Source organism: Genypterus blacodes, unplaced genomic scaffold, assembly GCF_046128005.1.
Source record: "Genypterus blacodes isolate CSIRO-AG114 ecotype Tasmania unplaced genomic scaffold, CSIRO-AGI_Gbla_v1 ptg000012l_1, whole genome shotgun sequence".
Taxonomy (NCBI): Eukaryota; Metazoa; Chordata; class Actinopteri; order Ophidiiformes; family Ophidiidae; genus Genypterus; species Genypterus blacodes.
Window position 1 is genome coordinate 3,441,872 of NW_027466826.1, and position 19,805 is coordinate 3,461,676.

General features: G+C 43.9%; 1 protein-coding gene across 5 annotated transcripts in view; it reads left to right on the plus strand.

Annotated features, from left to right (window-relative positions):
• Window positions 1-19,276, plus strand: part of tacc2 (transforming, acidic coiled-coil containing protein 2) — a 32,478-nt gene extending 13,202 nt beyond the window's left edge. Inside the window, exons 4-18 of one of the 5 annotated variants that reach the window (XM_076164976.1) lie at window positions 6,967-7,073; window positions 7,572-8,976; window positions 10,239-10,296; window positions 10,402-10,594; window positions 10,864-10,913; window positions 11,037-11,146; window positions 11,526-11,679; window positions 12,101-12,247; window positions 14,814-14,957; window positions 15,067-15,143; window positions 16,284-16,327; window positions 17,435-17,595; window positions 17,708-17,814; window positions 18,082-18,202; window positions 18,316-19,276. In XM_076164976.1, coding sequence (XP_076021091.1) covers window positions 6,967-7,073; window positions 7,572-8,976; window positions 10,239-10,296; window positions 10,402-10,594; window positions 10,864-10,913; window positions 11,037-11,146; window positions 11,526-11,679; window positions 12,101-12,247; window positions 14,814-14,957; window positions 15,067-15,143; window positions 16,284-16,327; window positions 17,435-17,595; window positions 17,708-17,814; window positions 18,082-18,202; window positions 18,316-18,381 — 2,944 coding nt within the window. In that variant the 3' untranslated portion in view covers window positions 18,382-19,276. The other 4 variants (XM_076164984.1, XM_076164991.1, XM_076164998.1 and 1 more) reach the window with 4 other exon arrangements.
• The last annotated feature ends 529 nt before the right edge of the window (window positions 19,277-19,805 follow it).

A 19,805-nucleotide genomic window follows, 5' to 3' on the forward strand; every position in this document is an offset into this window, starting at 1 on the left:
TCAACATAGAAGCAGTATTCATTTTAAAATGAGTGGGAGAGAGAGGCTCGTATGTCACGAAGCATTTGTCCTGTTCTGTCCGGCTTTAGATGATTCATGCAGAATAAAGCCTAGGAATAAAGCTAAAAATGGAAAAAGCTATTCTTATTTTATAGGATGTTGAAAATATTAAATTATGTATTTCTATTGGTTTGTCCGAGTGTAGGATGGGGCTTTGGAAAAGAAGAATATAATCGGTCAGAATTGAATTACATACACACACAAACACACACACACACACACACGCAGTAGTTTCTCAGGGTCTATTGTTTACCTCTTGCATCATTCTGGTTGGCCACGCTGGCTGCTGGAATCTTCCATTGTGTGATATAGACCTACAAAATGACATGATCACTGTGTGTGTGAGGGAGATCCCGGCAGGAGAAATACAAAGTAGAGGAGAAAGGAGTGAAAGAGAAAACCCTTTCAGCCTTATTGTTTTGAGCTCTGCTATTGTCTGGCTGGCTTGCCTATCAGTGGTAGTGGACTAGAAAAGGCTGCTTGTCTTTTTAAAGGCGCAGGAGGCTTGTGTCAGGGGAGAGAGTAGAGGAGAGATGGGGGAGGAGGCAGCAAGCAGCAACACAGCTCAGCGATCTCAGCAACCAAACAGAGAGGAGGCAACTCAAAGACACATGCAAGACAACAAGGGGGCAGGATTATTGTTTCATCACATTTCTTCTGGTTTCCGGATTATTTTTCCACATTTTGCTCTCCAAGATTGATTCCTTTTTTGCATCATTCATCTCTGTGGCTACCAGATGAGAAAGAGGAATATTCACAGTTGTTGTTACGCGTAGAGGTGGAGAGGATCGGGGATGCTGTGCGTAAAGTGAGGAGCCCTAAATCATCCACAGCTTTGCTCCTGATGCGAGCAGGACTCTGCAGTGCAGCCCAGTCAGCTCGCTTCCTTTCATACAGGCAGCCCTGCCGCAAGGGTTGAAGCCAACAGAGTTCGCTTGATCAGGTGGATGTGGAGGCTGGTTGGCGGAGTAGGTGAAGGCCAGGGGGTGGGAAGGGGGGCAGAGCTCGCTGAGGATGGGAGCCAACGAGTCCATGGAGCAAGGACAGTCCCCCTGTCCCTCTCAAGAGCACATGTAAGTTGTACTTTATGTATTTGCTTGGTTCAGTGCTGTGAATGAAATAGTTGAAGATGGGACGACAAACAGAGCTAGATAGATGAAGCAGCGGGTAAAGCTTGGAAATTGAGACAAACCGAGGACGCCATCACTGTTGTTGTTTGCTTTTGTGATGTAAATAAGGATGAGGGGTTCAGTGCACGTGTGCAGGCACATGCACAGAGAAATATATCTGCATCAGGGAGCTTAGAGTACAGTATGTGCAGATCAAACATAATAGCGCTTCGGGGGATCCAGTGGGAATCAGAATTAGGCAACGGGTACAGTAGGAGCCACTCGGAGGCTGGTGGGGTGATGTTTGACTGAGGGAAGGAGGACATGAGTGACGCACTGGGAGCAGGAGCTGGTGACGGTGTTGAAATAGAACGAGAATAGAAGTCAAGAATATTAGTGAATGAGAGAGAGAGAGAGAGATGGTCACTTTTATGTCTTTTATTTAATGAGGACCCAAACAGAATGGATGGGATCATGGAAATAGTTTGTATGTGTATGTATTGGGTGTGTAAGAATGAATGATTTATAGCACAACAACAATTTTTTCATCTCATTACTCTCGTCAATTCAAACACTTAAGAACTGAAGGCTCTTAAATCATAACGGTTTGGTTGGTAGCGCCATTATCCTGTAGGTGTGCAGAACATGTGGCCACAACTCAAACCCGTAGCTTTTACTGTGTTGACTGTTTTATTTGTGTAACACTCTAAAGAATCCCTCTGTTAGTCGACACTATGCAATGAACAGTAAGGCTTTGAACAGGAAGTATTCAGTGTTGCCAAGGATGTTATGTTTTGATGCACATCTTCTGGTTCTGTTTGTGAGCAGAATTACTCAAAAAGTTCAGAACTGGTTTTGATCCTTTTTTGGTCAATTTTGAAAAAGACTAATCAACACAAATCAGGCATATTGTCCTATTTGGATTTATTTTTAGAAGTTACTGTTTCTGCTTATCCTTTAAAGCAATTTTAACACATTATTAGTGTATTTCTCTCTCCTCAGGGCAGCACAGCTTTTAGCAGTATCTGGTTTTGAGGTTTTGTCCTTTCTGTTCTGTCCTGTTCCGTCCTCTCTGCACCGAATCCTCAATCTCCCCTATGTGTTCCTGCAGTTACCCTAGTTTCCCCCACCATTACAAAAGACACGTATGTAAAGCCTATGCTTCTGCCGTTGCCCTTGCGCCCACTAGACGGCAGAGGACACATTTCCCACAGAATCAGCATTATTTGAAGAGGGCAGATTTCTGTAATGGGAGAATGGCAACATCCACCATCAGGCTGCACTGTCCGTCTTCTCCCTCTGTCCTCCTTGAGGTCATATAGAAGGAGAATAAATCCAATGCTTGATCTCATCATTACAGATTTTGTAACCCCCCCCAACCTCCAGACATCACCCGAGCCTATAGTTTTTTAATGTGCCATCTGCTAGCAGCCACGGCGTCTCACATTAGGTTAGTGGAGGTCTTAATGACAGAGATTATCTTAGTCTGACACACTTCTGGCTCAGTGGCGTCTTTGTTTTGAGTGTTGATATCTGGGGTGAATTGATTTTTCCTACAAAGGGGTTATATCCTCCACAGGAGAGCCGTTGCTGTAGAGTGAGCCAGCATATAGAATCTGCACTTCTGTTGCTTTGTTTTGTCTCGGCAGTAAAAAGTCTAAAAAGATTCTCTGTAGGTTTCAATGTTTCGATGTTGAAGAACCAGATAGCTGAGCCGCTTTCCATCTTCTCTCTCTGCCACATGATTGATCTATTTCTTATCTGTATCTGTACCCTGTCAAGTCAAGATACGTTGTGTTGTTTCTAAATGTATACAGAGGCCATATGATACTGTTCGTTAATGCAGCATTGTGGTTAAAAGCACAGGAGCGCCCCCTGTTGGCATTATCACTTCTTATTTATATTTCAGACACATATTGTAACATTATATTACAACAAAATTCTTTTCAGAATTCATAATTTATGACCCATTGAGAGGCATTTACTTCTTTACATCTTCTTAACAGTTTAATGATTTGCCACTGATGTGTTAATCTGCAAATGCATAATGAATTTATTATGTTGCACAAAATGCCATTCCCAATTTATATGTAAACAGCTGTGAACTGTTTTCCTTTTCCCCCTGACGTTGGCATTGTAGCTTCTAATATTGTCCCTTTGCACCAGCCAAGAGTGCAAACAGCAGACGAAAACATGGATTTTCAGGGAAAGCGGTAACACACAAATCTTGTCGGTGATGTGCTGGCGAATGATGCAGGGCAACAACAGTGAGAATGCGGTGGAGAGAGGGAAATAAAGGTAGTGAGGAATGGGATGGGAAGGGGAATCCGATAGTTGTGTCCAGACAGAGAGGGTTTTTTGGGGGTTTTGACAGATGAGAGAAGATGGTGGGAGTCTGCAGCAGCTATTCCAATGACTCACTCATCACATAGCTGTCTGGAGCGCAGCAGCCGTCCGCCTGCCTCCATAAATCTCTTCCTTCTTCTGTATTCAGCACCCTCATCTCCCTAACCCACAACACAATTAATAAATGTCTTTTTTCTGTGCAGTCATCTTGAAATGTCTTCGGGAGGCCGTGTATATTTGGGAAATAACTGGTGGTGTTGGGATTATATGTCAATGTTGCCCGGTGTTCTCCCCCTTTTTCTCCCAGGATTGGGGATGTCTGTTCCTCGGTAGAAGACGTGATGTTTAGATGAGATGAGATAGATTGGCTGGAAGCAGAAACGTGTCTGGCTCTGTTTCTCTGTAGCGTTTCTTTCTGCCTCCAACGGCGGAGTGTTTGTCTGCAGGCTGTCATCCCAGTCTGCGAGAGGCTGCTATTAAACGCTGCGCTCTTTGTTTCTATTCGCCCCCCATCCCCTGACTGCTCACCCACGCTAAGCTATTCCCGTTTCTTTGTCTGGTTTGCTGCTAGGTAAGCACAAGAGCGTCTGATGATGTCACCGCCGAATGTATCCATTGTTTAGACGTTTCTAATACATTTACTATTACTGCACCCCTTTCAACGCACTGATGGAGCCTCACCGTATGAGGATCAAAATGAAAATAGAGGATATGAGCTTTTTAGACAGATCACACTCTTTCAGACCTGATTAATGCTGCCGAAAGATCATTTTTGAATAAAGAATTTGCAATGCACCTCTATTCGTCTCAGCCATGCGTGTGCTGGCTTGGACCGTGTGCATCCAGCCATTCTGTTTTTTTCCCTTGTGGAACATATGGTGGGAACATCCTCCAGTTACCATAGCAACACAGTGTTTGCAGACATATGACAAAGATCCCCTGCAAGTACATCAACTGAGCTTGGATGAGAGGCAATTAACTTTAAATTTCCATTCATTTTCATAACAGCAGCTTCTTAATGAGAGCTCCAGATATTTTGTTCTTTCTCTAGTGAGAGGTTCAATTTCCTCGTGCATACTGTAATTTTGTACAATGTAGTCTTATTTTGTATTGTATGTGGGTTCTGTTTTGGGAGCTGTCTGTGTCTGACCATCTGACGCTGTGATCCTTGTTCTCCGTGACCGATCCAGATGGATCTCCAGGCAGCCCAGTCTTATCATGCTGGGACACACTGAGCCCTCACAGGGATTACAGGTCTGTGCTGTCTGATCTTGCATCACAGCACCAGAACGCTGTAGAGATGTTTTTTTTTTATAAGCATTCCGACTAGTCAGCACCAACACAGTAAATATATGAAAACAAATGCATCTTTGTTTTTACCCAGATGGGGTTTTAGTTAAGCCATCTTCGCCTTTTGTGCAACCTCAGGTTTTCTTGAGGCATTGTCACTGACACACTAATTCCATTTTATGGAGCATGTTGCTTCTCCTGCAGTATTGCTGGTGAGGAAGAGCTACCATCTCTGCAGTAACATAACCCTAGGGGAAGAGCACATATTGACAATGGCCGTCAGAGACATTTATTACTGACCTCTCCTAGAGGCACTTATATCTCAGCTCTAAAATTTTGGTGCATCGACTTATTGACCATTCTGCTGGCTAACTGTTGTGCCCCCCACCCGCATGCCTCTTTCATGGTAGCAGCTGTTAGCTGATCCATGTCTTCATTTGTCTGTGACAAAGGACCCCCACAGGATGGTAGATGGCTTTGGCGTCCACCATCATGGCACAACATGTCGGGATAAATCCCTATAGAGTAGATGGATCAATATAGATTCTGCGGTCCTTGTTTCTCATCCCTCTTCAATCTATGCCCGTCTGAATTTGTACTATGTATAAGTGTGGGTTGACCGTAATGGCAGTCTGTAGCATTAATGCAATTAGCAGCAACAGCAAGGTGAGCACGCTGCTCTAAGCGCTATACATTTCTATATTCTGTCCAATGGTGTGCAGGAGGAAAGCAATCATCTCCAAACAGTAATCCCCAATTTGTTGTGATACATTTTCATTATGTCTAGATGCGCTCGGTCTTCTGTTTCAACGTGTCCTCTGTGATGATGTCGTTTTCATAATTCAGGCAGAGCAAAGAAATATTAGCGAAAGAGAGAAAATGTGAAGAGAATAGACACATTTTATATCCCAGCATGTTAGGGTGGTGGGCTGTACGCTGCCTTATCTCGTGGGAATACAGCAAATTGGTCAGGAGGATGGGGAGGGGGCAAGGTTGAGAGAGAGAAAAAGGGAGGGAGAAAGAGGGGGAGCGTGCCAGACGATAGTGCTCAGGCAGTGGGCTTCTGCAGTCGGTGTCACTGGATTGGGAGGAATCATCTGCTACTGGGGAGGAGAGAAGACTGATATGGCTGTGGAAGACAAAGAGTAGCAGTGTGGAGGGGCTGAGCTTGTAGATGAGAAATAAAGAAATCAGGCATAAGGGAAAATTAGAAGGAAAAGTGAGAAGGCAAAAGAAAGGGGGGTAAGAGATTTGGTAGAGGAGGAGGTGTGTGTCTACCTGTGTGGCTGACGGTAGCGTTGTTGTGCGGAGAGGTGTCGCCATGGCAGTGAGTGCGTGGCAGGCTCTGTCTCCACTGCAGTGGGCTCGCTGGGGCTGGGACACGCTGCTGGGAGGGGCAGGGGACGAAGACGATCCAGGTTTAGATCCCGCTGTGGGGCTTCTACGCCGTCTCTCCTGGGGCTCACGCCATGACAGCATGATCAAAGCTGCTGGGGATCCGGTCAGACAGAGGTGAGGCGGCATGAGAGGCTGAGCCACATACCGTCAGATAGATCCATCCAGGGTGTGTGACGTGCTTCGGTAGATGCTGTATGTATTCGTAGGTGTGGGATGCTGGGGATGGTCGATGGATGTTGTTTTTGAATGACAACATGTTAATGCAATTGGCGTTTTAAAGCTTTTGTTCTGCAGGGTTGAATTGCATCTCCCTTTGTTTCATCAGCATTTCCCTCATTCCATATTTGAATATTTTTGTGCCCATCTGCTTATCTGTGGTATCTTTAGGCGGTCTCTCTCGTGTGTGTATTTGGTGTGTATGAAGATGGGGTGATTCTGTGTGTCAGGCGTGCTGTCATCTGTCACCTACTGCACATTCAGCAAGTCATAACATTCTGCCTGAAATGCATAAATGGAAACCAGTCAGGCATCACTGTTCTTCATATGATCAGGTGTTTATGTTAGACTGACAAGCAGAATGAATGTGCATAAGAAATATGATTCGTATCTGTTCATATGATCGATGAGAGAAAGGTGTCCTTTGCGATATACTGTGTCTGGAGGTGTGACGCCATTATCATTGATTCTGCTCCTGACACGGACTCATCCGTCTGTTAGACACTGTAGATGTGTTGACTTCATGTGTCCTTTTCTTTCCCTCTAGGAGCTCAGACTCTGATGGTGCATTTGAGACCCCTGAATCTACAACTCCAGTAAAGGCTGTTTCTCCGATAGAGCCTCCAAATACGCAACTCGCGACCGCCGACAAAGGTACGATAGAGAATCATTCCATTGTGTCGTCAACTCTCTTGAACTTGGATGTGAGGCAGAATTTAAGAAAGAAATAGTTTAGGTTAGTTTGTTGCACCATCTGGTGGACATGTAACAGATCTCTTTGCTTGCGTACCTGTATATATCACTATATACTGTATATATATATATACAGTATGAAGTTGTATCTGGGATACACTGAACAATCTGCTTAGTTTCTATGTATAATTGCGGTATTTTTCATCTATTTTTGTCCAACTGGGAGTGTCACTTAATTATTTTTCACACATTCATCTATATAATTGGATATGTCAAAAGTCACCTGCAGCATTGCTCTCATCTGTAACACACCTTGTTCACACCTACATCTCACACACACGCCTCCTAAATTATGATGTCATATTAATTTGAAGCTTTATTTAGCTTTCTCTTTGCTGTTTAAGAGCTGCAGGATTGGCCCTCTTTAAATGACCTTCTATACCTCTTCATCTTTTGCAGTAGAAGACTTCGCAGCCAGTGATCCTGTGTCTGACTCGTCTCCTGTCCATCCACCCAGACGTTCTCTGTCCATTGTTTTTGATGAGAACAAGCCCATTGCGGCCAGTGGTACATACAACATTGAAGTTGCGCCTCCAGAGTCACCAAGTCGTACTCTGACCCGTTCCCTGAGCCTGCAGGGAGGAGAACTAGACAACTGTGGTCCACCGGAGGAATCTACAACCACAGGCTTCCGTCCGCATGCTGAATCTTTCAGCGTAGGCACAGAGAGTGCCCCAGGTACACTTCACAGGCCCAAGAAATTGCGAACTGGGTCTTTAAAGAAGAAGCCTCTTCTCAGACAGAACTCAAACCCTGAGAGCCCAAGACCAGCCTCTTCCAGCAGCACTCCAGAGGTTAAGAAGCGGGCAAGTCCCCGAACTGCCAGCCCCCTTCTGGCTCAGGAGGAAGCAGAAGGAGCCTCTGCAACCCCAAGCCCTGGAGGAACACTCCGAAAGACCAGAAAGGGTCGCGTGGAGACTCCTCCTCCTCTCCCTGAGGAGACCAATCATTTCAGCCCAGAGGAGAGTCTCTCATTACCTGCCTTACCCTTGTGCCAGGAGGAGACCCCTGTACCTGGTAGTTCAGCAGCTATAGACGATTTGCCCATTCCTCCACTTGGATCCTACAAATGGGATCCAGAAAATATTGACAATATTGACCCTTTCAATACAGGAGGAAGTAAAATTGCCAACTCCCCTGTTTTGGGTCGTAAAGATCCTGTGTGCGCCCTTGTTGCTTCTTCCCCAGAGAATCCCCCAATCTCTGCTGCGGAACCACGTGACCAAGCTCCTCCAGCGCCCCTTAAAGAGCCAGTTACCAACCCAGAGGAGCAGCCCATCATCGCCAAGCGTCAGTCTGTAAGGCTGGAGTTTGACTACTCCGAGGAGAACAGTGAGGCGTCACCCCGGGCCTCTACCCCGCCCAAGAAACTGGGCAAGAAGCCGGGTGCCAAGATGCCTCTGAGGAAACCAAAGCTGAAGAAGGCCCAACCAGCGCAGACAGAGCAGCTGGACAATGAACCTCCAGCAACCCAAAACGGCAATGATGACGCCATTCCTGTTTCCAAAGGATCTTACAACTTTGAACCTGACAAGTGGGATGATCCGAATTTCAATCCTTTTAATTCTAAGAAAGGCATTTGCGGCTCCCCCAAACTATCCAAGCCTTCCTATACTTTTGACGCTGACGATGAGGCCATAGACCCTTTTAAATCCTCCATTAAGATGGCTAACTCTCCTCCTAAAGCCTCTGGCTCCTTTGAAGTCAATGACTATGATGGTGAGAATGACAACGACAATATTGGTGAACTGGAGGACCAAAATCTGAACAAACCCGCCAAGAAGAAAAAAACTCCCATCAAATCGTAAGTTCATCATAGTGGCATTGTGTCGTTCATGTCTTCGTCACTGTTGGTGAGGTCTCTTTGTTGTAGTTCAGTGTGTGTTTTCATGGTCTGTTATGCCAGTGTCCTTTGTCTGTCTCTCTGTCACCTGTGTCTGTGTATTCCTATATGTCACAGGAAGTCCAGGGGTGTGTCCTCTCTATGTTGTCTGTTGTAAGTACAGGGTCAGGGACAGGGACAGCCACCCTTCTTTACCCTTAATTCAGTGGAGCTCCTCCTAAACCAGCATGTTTCCCTACTGTGGTTGGTTACTTCCACCTCCCATTAACAGAAACATCACAATCCCTTGCAACCAGCACCAAACAATCCCAAACATCTGCTTCAACCCTTTAACTGAAGGACGTGTTTTGAAATTCCCATATCATTGTCACAGTTATGGTCCGTGTATGTGCCTGTATAAAATGTGTAAGGAAAATTATCTTAGGCGAAATAATGTTCTTATACAAGTGTGTGTCTCTTTGATGTAGGAAATAATTTAGTTACTTAGTAGTATTTTCTTCCTTAGTCGACTGTACATCTTTTATCATGTGAGGTGTGTGACTGGCCTGCCACAAGTGTGATGTAGCAGGCACTCCCCCTTGTGGTCATTGTTCAGTACTGTGATAATTACAGCAAAACTAAAGCTTTATAAATAAGAAAAATAAACTTTTGTACATTTTAAAGTAATAGAAATTAATACTTTTATTGCCCCATTGTATATCAAAATAATCTATTGGGGGATAACAGAGATGGGACAGAGAAGTAAATAGAATCAATCAGCATAAAAAGTAAGTGAGAAGAGGTTTTGTGGTTCAAACAAGTGCGTCTGTGCTCTCATCAGTGTCCTCCTAACTTACTAACCCCATGGCCAAATACACTCCCTGTTGAGGATCATCAATATTAAGATATTTAAAACACATTCAATTCTTCATGACTGACATATATTTACCACTCAACCTGACAAGACGGTTACTAAACTGACTCACCCCACTTCAAATATATCATATTCAGTTCATTTCAGTCATAACTATTACAGACTACAGTAAGTAGTACACTTGCACATACAGTAATTTTGTCCTATGCAAAATATTGTGTCATTTTATGCAAAAGCGTTGAAGCTATTTCTAGCTTTTGTGACTATACACAACAATATTAAATACATGTTATTGAATGATGTTGGATATTGGATATTTGTTGTACGTTGAGTTATTTTGGGTCTTGATCATGTGCATCATTTCTCTCAGTAACACTTTCAGAGTGAAGAGGTCACCAAAGAAGTCACCAATAGCTGAACAATCACAGGTGCGTTTTCATTCTTCCTTCAGATCTCTTTTTCTCACTATTATTATTCTGTCGACTGCAATTCTATCTTTTCCATCTATCTCTATCATTGCCACCTCCCTGCAGGATCCCGTGCCTGCAGATGACACCCTCCACAACCAGGATGACCACGCCACAGACGAGGAGAAGCTGGCCTCCTCCACCGTTCATAAGTGGGCTGGCCTGCATGACGTGGATTCCACTGAAGCGCATGACTTCCCTCAACCATGCGACCTCACAGCCTTCGTCAATGAGAACAGTCTGCCTCCCCAGACTTCAGGTGAAACTGACGCTGTCTGACACTCTTCATCTCTTTCCAGTTAAATGTTGACATAGCTTAAAGCAGACCACAAACAGGTCTTACTCAAAGGAAAATATCTACAATACTATACTACATTGATTTGTGTCTCCGGCAGTGAAACAAAGCCTAACAGCCCAATCCTCCATTACTCTCTGACCCCCAGAAGAGCCACCTTGTCCCTGATCGGTTTGGTTCTCTCTGGATTGTTCTCTCTGTATCTCATGCTTTGTCTCCTCTTTTACTCACAGTGCCGGACTTTGAAATTGAATACATGGAGAAGATTGGCTCGTCTTCACCTGTGAGTTTTTTATGTTTTTCTTGGGCGTTTGTTTTAACACAGCATGCTTTTTGGATTATTCCTTCTTTCTGTATTCATAACTCTTTCTTATGTTATATTTTTTGAATTATTCTTGTCTCGTAGCCATTGTCTGTGAAGAAACCATCTCTGTACCTGAAGCTGGACTCTGTATCTGACACCTTAACCAAGAACACATGTACTAATGGTTCAGAGCCAAGTTCCCCCTGCACAGGGTACAACACACACACACGCTCTGCTGCACACTGCACAATGATGTGTTATGAGTTAGTACTTTGCAATTTTTTTCTAACATATGTTATCTTTAGGAGAAGACTTTATCTTCTTGACTTTTGGTGGTTGCTCTAGTTTGCTAAGTTTAAACCAAACATGATTTGTGAGCAAAACATTTGCGGTTCAGCTGCTCCAGTACAATGTTTCATTAGCACCTTCATTTGTCATAAGGCTACAGTATGTGTCATCCATTTCTCCTTGCGCTCTCTCTCTCTCTGTCTCTCTCTCTCTCTCTCTCTCTCTCTCTCTCTCTCTCTCTTTCTCTTTCTCTTGTCTCTGTCTCTCTCCCCTTGCTCGCTTTCTCTCCCTCATTCCCTGTAGGAGTTTTGAGGAGATGGAGGCCCAAATATCTGCAGGCATGAAGACACCGGTGCTGAGCACAAGGCCTGGACCCGAGGGCTCTGCTGGAGACAAAGGCAGGAAGAGAGAAAGTGAGGCACTCAGCCGAACACAGAGTTCAGAGAGGGACGAGCAGGTGAGTCAAACCGCTCTCTGACCTGAAGACATAAAGATTGTCTTCTCTCACATTATGTGATTATCATTATCATATGGTGTGAACAAAGTCACTGTCACTATGTTTGTCTTTACTTTGATCATTGTTTAATAGGAATCTGGCAGTGTTGATTGTGTAATGCCACCAGGTGGAGATGTGGTGCTGTGATGTGGACTCACACTGTAGCTCTGACACTCAATATAAACATCATCAGTCATGGATACTCATTAAATCCTTGTCACCGATAACAACCAGCCATCCAATCTGAGTCACTCTGAGTTCCCTGCTTGAACTCAGTGACTCTGCTCCCTTTGCTGCCACGGAGACGCTCAGCGCTTGCTTTGCCATTCTGACCCCTGCCCTCCTCCCTGCCCTCTGCTTACTCCCCCTGGTGCCCCAATAGCCCCATAGCCTGGGCCTTGTGGAGGCCCCTTCTCCAGCCCTGGCCATGCCCTTGTTAGACAGGCTGGCTGAGTGTGAGGATCTCCTGCAGTACCTGGAGCCTGACCTGGCTGAGACCAATCCCACCGCATTCGCCCAAAAACTACAGGTGTGTTGACAGACCACACATGCCCCGTCTGAATTTGCCCTAATGAGTAGGCGAGTGAACCTTATCCGCTGTGCCTCTGCTGGTATTTGTGGCCCTGATTTGTGAGTGTGTGTGTGTTGTGTGTGTGTGTGTGAGAATGGTACTTTATTTATTTCCACCTCTGTGATAACATTATTCTATCAGACTTTGAGTTTCCTGATTTGTTTCCTCCATTTTCCGAGTGGAAGTTTTTGTTTACCGGCAGTGTGAACTAGTTGATGGTGTGTGTGTGCGTGTCTGTGTGATGAGGCCTGTAGAGACCGAGTGTGTGCTCAACATGTTTTCCCTTTGCTCTCTCAACCTTGGGCCGCTACCCCTCACCCCCACCCCCCACCCCCCACCCCTCTGTGCCCACACCTCCTCCCCCCCATGTGTGCGGCCCAGGAGGAGCTGGTGCTTGCTGCCTTGAGGATAGAGGCTCTCCAGGTAGCCAAAAACATCTCTCAGTGCCCCTCCCTCTCCACTGTAAACCCCCAGGTACTGCGCTGACTCAGCCTGCACCTGCAGTATGTGCGTGAGTGTGTGTGTGTGTGACAGTGTGTGTGTGTGTGTGTGTGTGTTTGCGCTGAGGCTGCATCTTGGGTGTATGGTAACACGTGTGTGCATGAGTGTGCCTCAGCCTGCCTCCCTTTGCCCCAAACCCTTCATTTCTGAGTGAGACTACAACACCATGGCCTTACCAACATGGTGGCTGCACCACCGCATCCACAGTCCCACCACCTCTTCAGCCCCTACATGCAACATCTTTAACATGGCTTAATGGCCCTGGCCGAGCCTCCTCAGGAACAGAGTGCTGTGTCTTCTCAGTCCCTTAGCCTTTTTTTTATGCATGTTGGGCAACATGCATGGAGGAGAGGCTTACAGTAATGTGACTGGGATTGCCTGAGAGTAGACTTAAGGACGCCGTTAAGACTCTGGATGCTGCTGTCACCACCCTGAGTCCCAGTCACATTGTTGTTTATGTTTTTTCATTTGGTCCCTTAACCAAACTAACAGCACTAACTAACAGCTAAATCAGGGCAGGTGGTACGAATATGAAATAATTAAACATGTTCAGTTGCAACATGGTCATTTCTCAGTTGAGTTGATCTAAGCAAAAGAACACGTGCCAAGATTTCAGAGTAGATGTGAGAGTGCTTTGTTTGATGATTCAATCTAAACAATGGAGCGGAGCAGGCGGTTTCCTGTTTGTCATTAGTTCGACGTCTCATACTTTCGTTTTACGCACTCTACAGTTTTGTTGCAAGAAACCCAGACCTCGCCAATGGTATATTAACGGTTCCCCTCTTATTAAAGTAAGGGTCACATAGTAGCCCTGTACCCAGACCCAGGTCCCATCTAGCTATAGCTCCTGTAGACCCCAGAAGTTCTCCCAGCTCTTTTTCTCTCAGGAAACAGACTCGCTATATGAGCTCCCACACTTCCATAGCTCCTTCTGACCTTATTACTGTAGATGCACCTGGTCCCTTACAATCGTCTATAGCCCAGGAGGATAACTAGTTTCACACACTGCTATAGTATCTCGAAATATATGTCTGACATAGTTTGTCTCCCATGGGTTCACCTAATCTCTTCACTGTGCCCATTTTCTGTTCCTGTCTCACTTTTTACTCGGTGGAATTCTCTGTGGAGAATGTTTGTGTGATCTTTGCCTATACCTGCAAACCATTGTAAAGCTTTCACAATACGCTTTCTACGACCTGATGCATCTATTGCCGGTGTCTCAGTATCCTGTCATCATATCATTTAATCAATGATACAGATGTAAATCCCTATCAGAGCAGAGTTCAGGGGACTGAAATCTGCACTACAAAATTGATAGTTTTCATTTTGATGTATTAAGGAGTTCTTGCTGGTGGTATTTGTTCCTAACTGACAGTGGTCACTTGTTGGGAGTACATGTGCTGCAGAATTTGTATATTTGTATTTCTCACCATTTCATCCAAAACTACTTAAAATGCTATATCTGGTGATTTTGACGTTTACTTGATTGGAACAGAAGTTAGCAGTGTGTGTGTGTGTGTGTGATGGGTTTCTGTAAACACTGTTATTTTAGACACAGTATTCCACAACAGGTAAGCCTATATCATGTTCTTTAACGCAACACTAACCTGTTTCCCACGCTACCAATCCACCATCCTATTATTTCGTCCTCCCCGACTGTATGTGATGCAGTTCCCGCTGTATCAAACCCCTCGTCCCCTCTGCCTTGCCTTGGCCTGACAACATTACAGCTACTGAATTGAGCAGGTGATAATAGCTGCTCGGCTGCAGGCGGCATCAGCCAATCACTTTCCCAGTACTGTTGCCAATGAAGACTGTTTCATCCAATCATGTTGCAGCTGCCAAAGTCTTCAGGAACATCAGCAGTCTGCCTCATTTACGCATTTATTTTGTCGTGTGGAATATTTTTGAATTCTTTGACTGGAGTCTTGGTGAGAATGTGCGTGTGGCCCCACAGGGTGTGTTACACCCCTTTGTGGATCAGTCCATGTAACTGGTATGTCTTCTTTCCTCTCACCCAAAGCAGCAGAGAGAGGCGTCATCTCCAGTAGACAGCGCTGTGTCCAAGAACTCTTTCTACACCAGGACCGCGGCCGGGTTCATCGAAGGGGAGAGTCCCCACCTTCCTCGAGAGCTGGACCACTCGTTGGGAATTGCACGAGAGGAGGTAAACAAAATAGCTCTGGTGTTTATTCGAGGACACGCACACATGGTATAAACCCTCTGTTTAATTCAGCATTTCACACTTTACCTCATCACACTGTCGCACTCCTCAGATTGTGACAAAAGAGAAGGAGGTGCTGGAGTGGCAGAGGAAGTACGAAAACAGCCGACAGGAAGTGGTGGAGATGAGGTAAGAGGTTATAAGATGATGTAATGTAATACACCCATTCACACAACATGATTTTTAAGAGCCTTCATCAAATGATCCACCATGATTTCCCTGAAAGAGGCGTTACTTTAGTATTTCCTTATTTACATGTCAGTGAACCTACTCATGAAACACACACACACACACACACACACACACACACACACACACACACACACACATATTGTCGGCTCTCACACCAAATATAGCAGCATAACACGTGGCAGCAGCTCATTTACGTGCCGGCTTTCAACGGCTTTCACCTGCCACTTGGTGTTGTTATGGCAATGTGCTGATTAAAATCAGAGAACTTTCTGAAGTGTTTGTTGTCAAAAACAGAGGAATAGATGAAATTGAGACTTGTTTCTTCTTTAAGTTGATACATATGCTTCAGCGTTTAAAATATTGCACATTACACTCAACAAGTATTAGGGGCGTGAAGCTGTTGAGCACGAACTTCCTGAGATCAGCTCATAACTGGGATTAGGATCCCAGTAAAGTCCAACAAACAGCCACTGGTTGAGGTTCACAGAGAGGAGCATGTGTAGAGCTGAAACCTGCCAGTAGGTGCTGTGTGTTGAGTCCAGCTGGCCACACACACACTTCAGTTGGTGTGGATAATACAGATCTGACTTCCTTATACCTTAGCTCAAGATAAGGAGGGGCTGAGAGGATAAGACGGAGGCACGGCTAATCAATCCTCTTACCTCCCAAAACAGGTTGACCAATTGATTGTAGTTTTTTACTCTCCACAAATGGATCAATAACAAAACCATATGGCAACTGAACTGGCACATTACAGATTGCATGATGTAATAATCCTCTAATTTCCTTCCTTTTGTTGGTCATCAAATTTTGACTTTGATGAAAACCAGCACTTTATAAGCTCAACATAATATAATGCATAATAATATCTCCTCCAAAATCTATAAAACAATTAGTTTGGGGGTTAAGTTGACCACATTTCAACCAAAGTGTTGATTTATTAGACATCGTACTCCAAGCAGACTCCACTGGATTAAAGTGTAATGTTGTACATGTTACATATGTGAAATTGATTTTTGCACATCACATCATGTTGTGCATTTCATTTATTAATTTTCTATCATTTCTTATCAATAGGAGAATTGTTGCTGAGTATGAGAAGACCATTGCACAGATGATAGGTAAGTTCAATGTTAAACACAGCTTTAGAGTTGCCTGATGAATCTATTTGGCAGCTGTAAAGAAGAATAAATATAAATTAATCAATAAAACATGTTCAAGGGCTTTTTGTGTCCTTGCTCATGGCTACTGTGATTTCAGGGAACAAGGTGTTTACAAACCCTCTGACACAAGCTAACTTTGCTATTTAATTTGCTTGCTTTGCTGTTTGATTGATATGAATGGAACTCTAACACAGTGGGAGGCAGATCTGCTCACTTTTTCTCTGGAATTCATAATTCCAATCCATTCTGTTTGCATTATTCTTGCTCTCACTCACGTCTATTTGCACCTCTACACTTTCCTGAAAGCTTTGATTTTGCTACTCTCAGATTCCATCCCTTGCTTTCATTGAAGCACAGTCACAAAGGGAACAATCTATCTCGGCTTGTGTGTGACACATGGCTCTCGCACATCTTGCCCCCCTAGCTTGACCTAACACAGTCCCTTCTTTTCTGTTCTGCTCCCATCCTTGCCCCTTACTATTTGATAACCCTGTCAGGCATGCCAGGTGAGTAACGTGGACTCGTCCTTCACTTGTTTGTGTCAGCTCGCATTTGTTCATCCCTCCATCAGAGTGGCGTTGCCCTGTGACATTTGTTTTGTCGTTTTTGGTGTTTTTTCGAGACATTTTCTTGCCGAGACAAAACGATGGAAACCTTTAGCATTTTCTCTTTATCTGACACATTTATGTAATCATTCAGATCCTCCACAAATTGAATGAAAAGCCAATTGTTACACATTTTAAATAATTCAGGCAAAATTAATGAGGTAAGCTGGTTGGTCATAGAAAAGAAAGGGAACGTTTATAGATCAATCTAACTGTCCCATTGTTAAATATTTGTCTTGTTTGCATGTTTCATTAGGTTTACCAGTAACTCCCACATAGTAGAGAAACATATTAAAACCTCTATTAAATCATCTACTAATCCACAATTCCATTTTGACATGATGTCATGCACATAAATGGGAATGTGTATTGTGTTGGTGTGTGCATACTTACTATTTGGTCTTTATTACGTAGTCTGATGTTCTCATCTACAATGTGTGTATGTGTGTGTACCCATCAGAGGATGAGCAGAAAGAGAAGTCTCTCTCCCACCACACTATCCAGCAGCTTATAACGGAAAAGGATCAGGCTCTGTCAGATCTCAACTCAGTGGAAAAGTCTCTTGCTGACCTCTTCAGACGTTACGAGAAGATGAAAGATGTGTTGGAGGGCTTCCGCAAGGTGACTGAAACACACACACACAGAAGCAATTGATTCACATCTATTGAGAACTTCTTTTCACAGTTTAGTTCCAAAAGCCTAATGGAGAGTTATGATGATGATTCTCACTCAGAATGAAGAGGTTCTAAAGAAGTGCGCTCAGGAATATCTGTCCAGGGTCCGTAAGGAAGAACAGCGCTATCAAGCCCTAAAGATTCACGCAGAGGAGAAATTAGACAAGTGAGTAAATGCACACGCCCATTATCTCACATTCATGCACTCCATCATTGTTATTATCCCCAATGACCAAAAGCCACTATACACTGATTGCACAATAACACGGTTCCCAGGTGTGTTGTACGGTATAGTTTGTTGTAATTGGAATTGGGCATTTATAAAGATTACTCCTGCAACCGTTAAGCAAAATTGAGGTCATGCTTTCCATAAGTCTCTACAGGTTATGAGCCAAATATGCTGACTATCTCTTCATATTATAATCGCTTCCAGGGCCAATACCGAAATCGCTCAGGTGCGTGTAAAGTCCAGGCAGGAGCAGGCTGCCTACCAGGCCAGTCTGAGGAAGGAGCAGATGAAGGTGGACTCACTGGAGCGCACATTGGAACAAAAGGTTAGTCCACATCCTCAGTGAGTCCTGAGACGTAAACACTTCACAAAATAAAGTTTAAAGAGACTACAGTAGGAAACTTTCTTTAAATTTATTCGTGTTCAATTATTCTACAGAACAAAGAGATTGAGGAGTTGACAAAGATCTGTGACGAGCTGATCGCCAAGATGGGGAAGAGTTAGCGCCAAAACCACATCCAGGCCCAATCCCACAGAGGGGGGGCAGGGGTGGGATGCTTTTGGAAAACTACTTGAAAAATGGAGAGTATCAGAAATATTTTACCACTCTCCCAACGACTGATGGACATGTAAAGGCCTATGTGGTCACAGAGTTATATTTCCTACTGAATTTGTGTATACAAGAACCGCAGGAGCAGATTTCTCTTAATCACTCTGTACATTTTGATGTGTCAGTGTATTGTACTGTATGGGGGGTCTGGTATAAAGTTTTAGAAATTGTACCTACCATATCACAAATGAATCTGTGTGTGTGTGTGTGTGTGTGTTAGGTTGTGTGTTGCTGCGTGTTGGATGATGAGAGAGAATGAGAGCGTTGTTTGTGGGTTTAATTATCTAATATGATGTTGCCATGACAGCCACTGATGGAGAAGACTGTTTACCCACTCCTGTTGTTGTCTCTCCTTAATACAAGAGAGAGAAGTAAGAGTCCTAGAATAACTCATAACGTGTTGATGCGTCACTAAGAGAATATGAACTATCACAATAGCTTACTGCATGTAAGAGAGATACACCTTAATGTTTGTATATAGTAAATACCCATCATGAAAAATATTGATCTGCATTTTTGATAGTTATTCTGTCATTTCCAACCTGCTTCCATTATGTAACATTGTAGATATTTGTCATACATGCTTTCTTTGATGAAATTGTGGGACTTTTATTTTGATATAAAGCAAACTAATTGTGACTGTATTCAGTTGTGACCAGGAGTCATTTAATTTTGGATGGATATGTTATAGTCCTGCTATGGTTGTTGTGTCACATTGAGGAACGACTTCTCTGCACAGCTACTGTATGGCATCTGCTTACAAAGTGCAATAAAAAAGATGGCAATACAGCATCTCTGTTTACTCAAGTTCCTTCAGTAGATGTTGCACAATGTTGTCTCATCTCAGGCGGAGTTTTGAGTTCTTTTCTGCACTTGTATTTTGCTTTATTTCCTGTAAAAGTGCAACTTAGGACTTCTGACACATGAAGAGATTTGACTATCTGACTGTATACTGAAGTGTGGTTAGGGGCTGGTAACAAACATGGCCGCCATAGGAGCATCTAATTCATCTTCAGCATCTTTTGAAAGGAGATCAATTTTCTCTTTCTCAAGCGTGACCGATATTAACACATGCAGCACATGAAGACTTTATGTGGTTGCATGAATGGACAAATCTCCACCAGGCTCTTGTAAGTAAGTATAAACTTGTTTTCCATGTAGTTCCTTTTCTTGTCTTGGTAACTATTAAATTAAGGCAATACAGTTATGTGGCAAGTAATGATCCTGTGCCACTACATCATTTTGACAAGATAAAATGGGAGTATGGAGACAATATAGCGAGCATCTAATAGCAATCACAACACCTATGGAGTGTGTG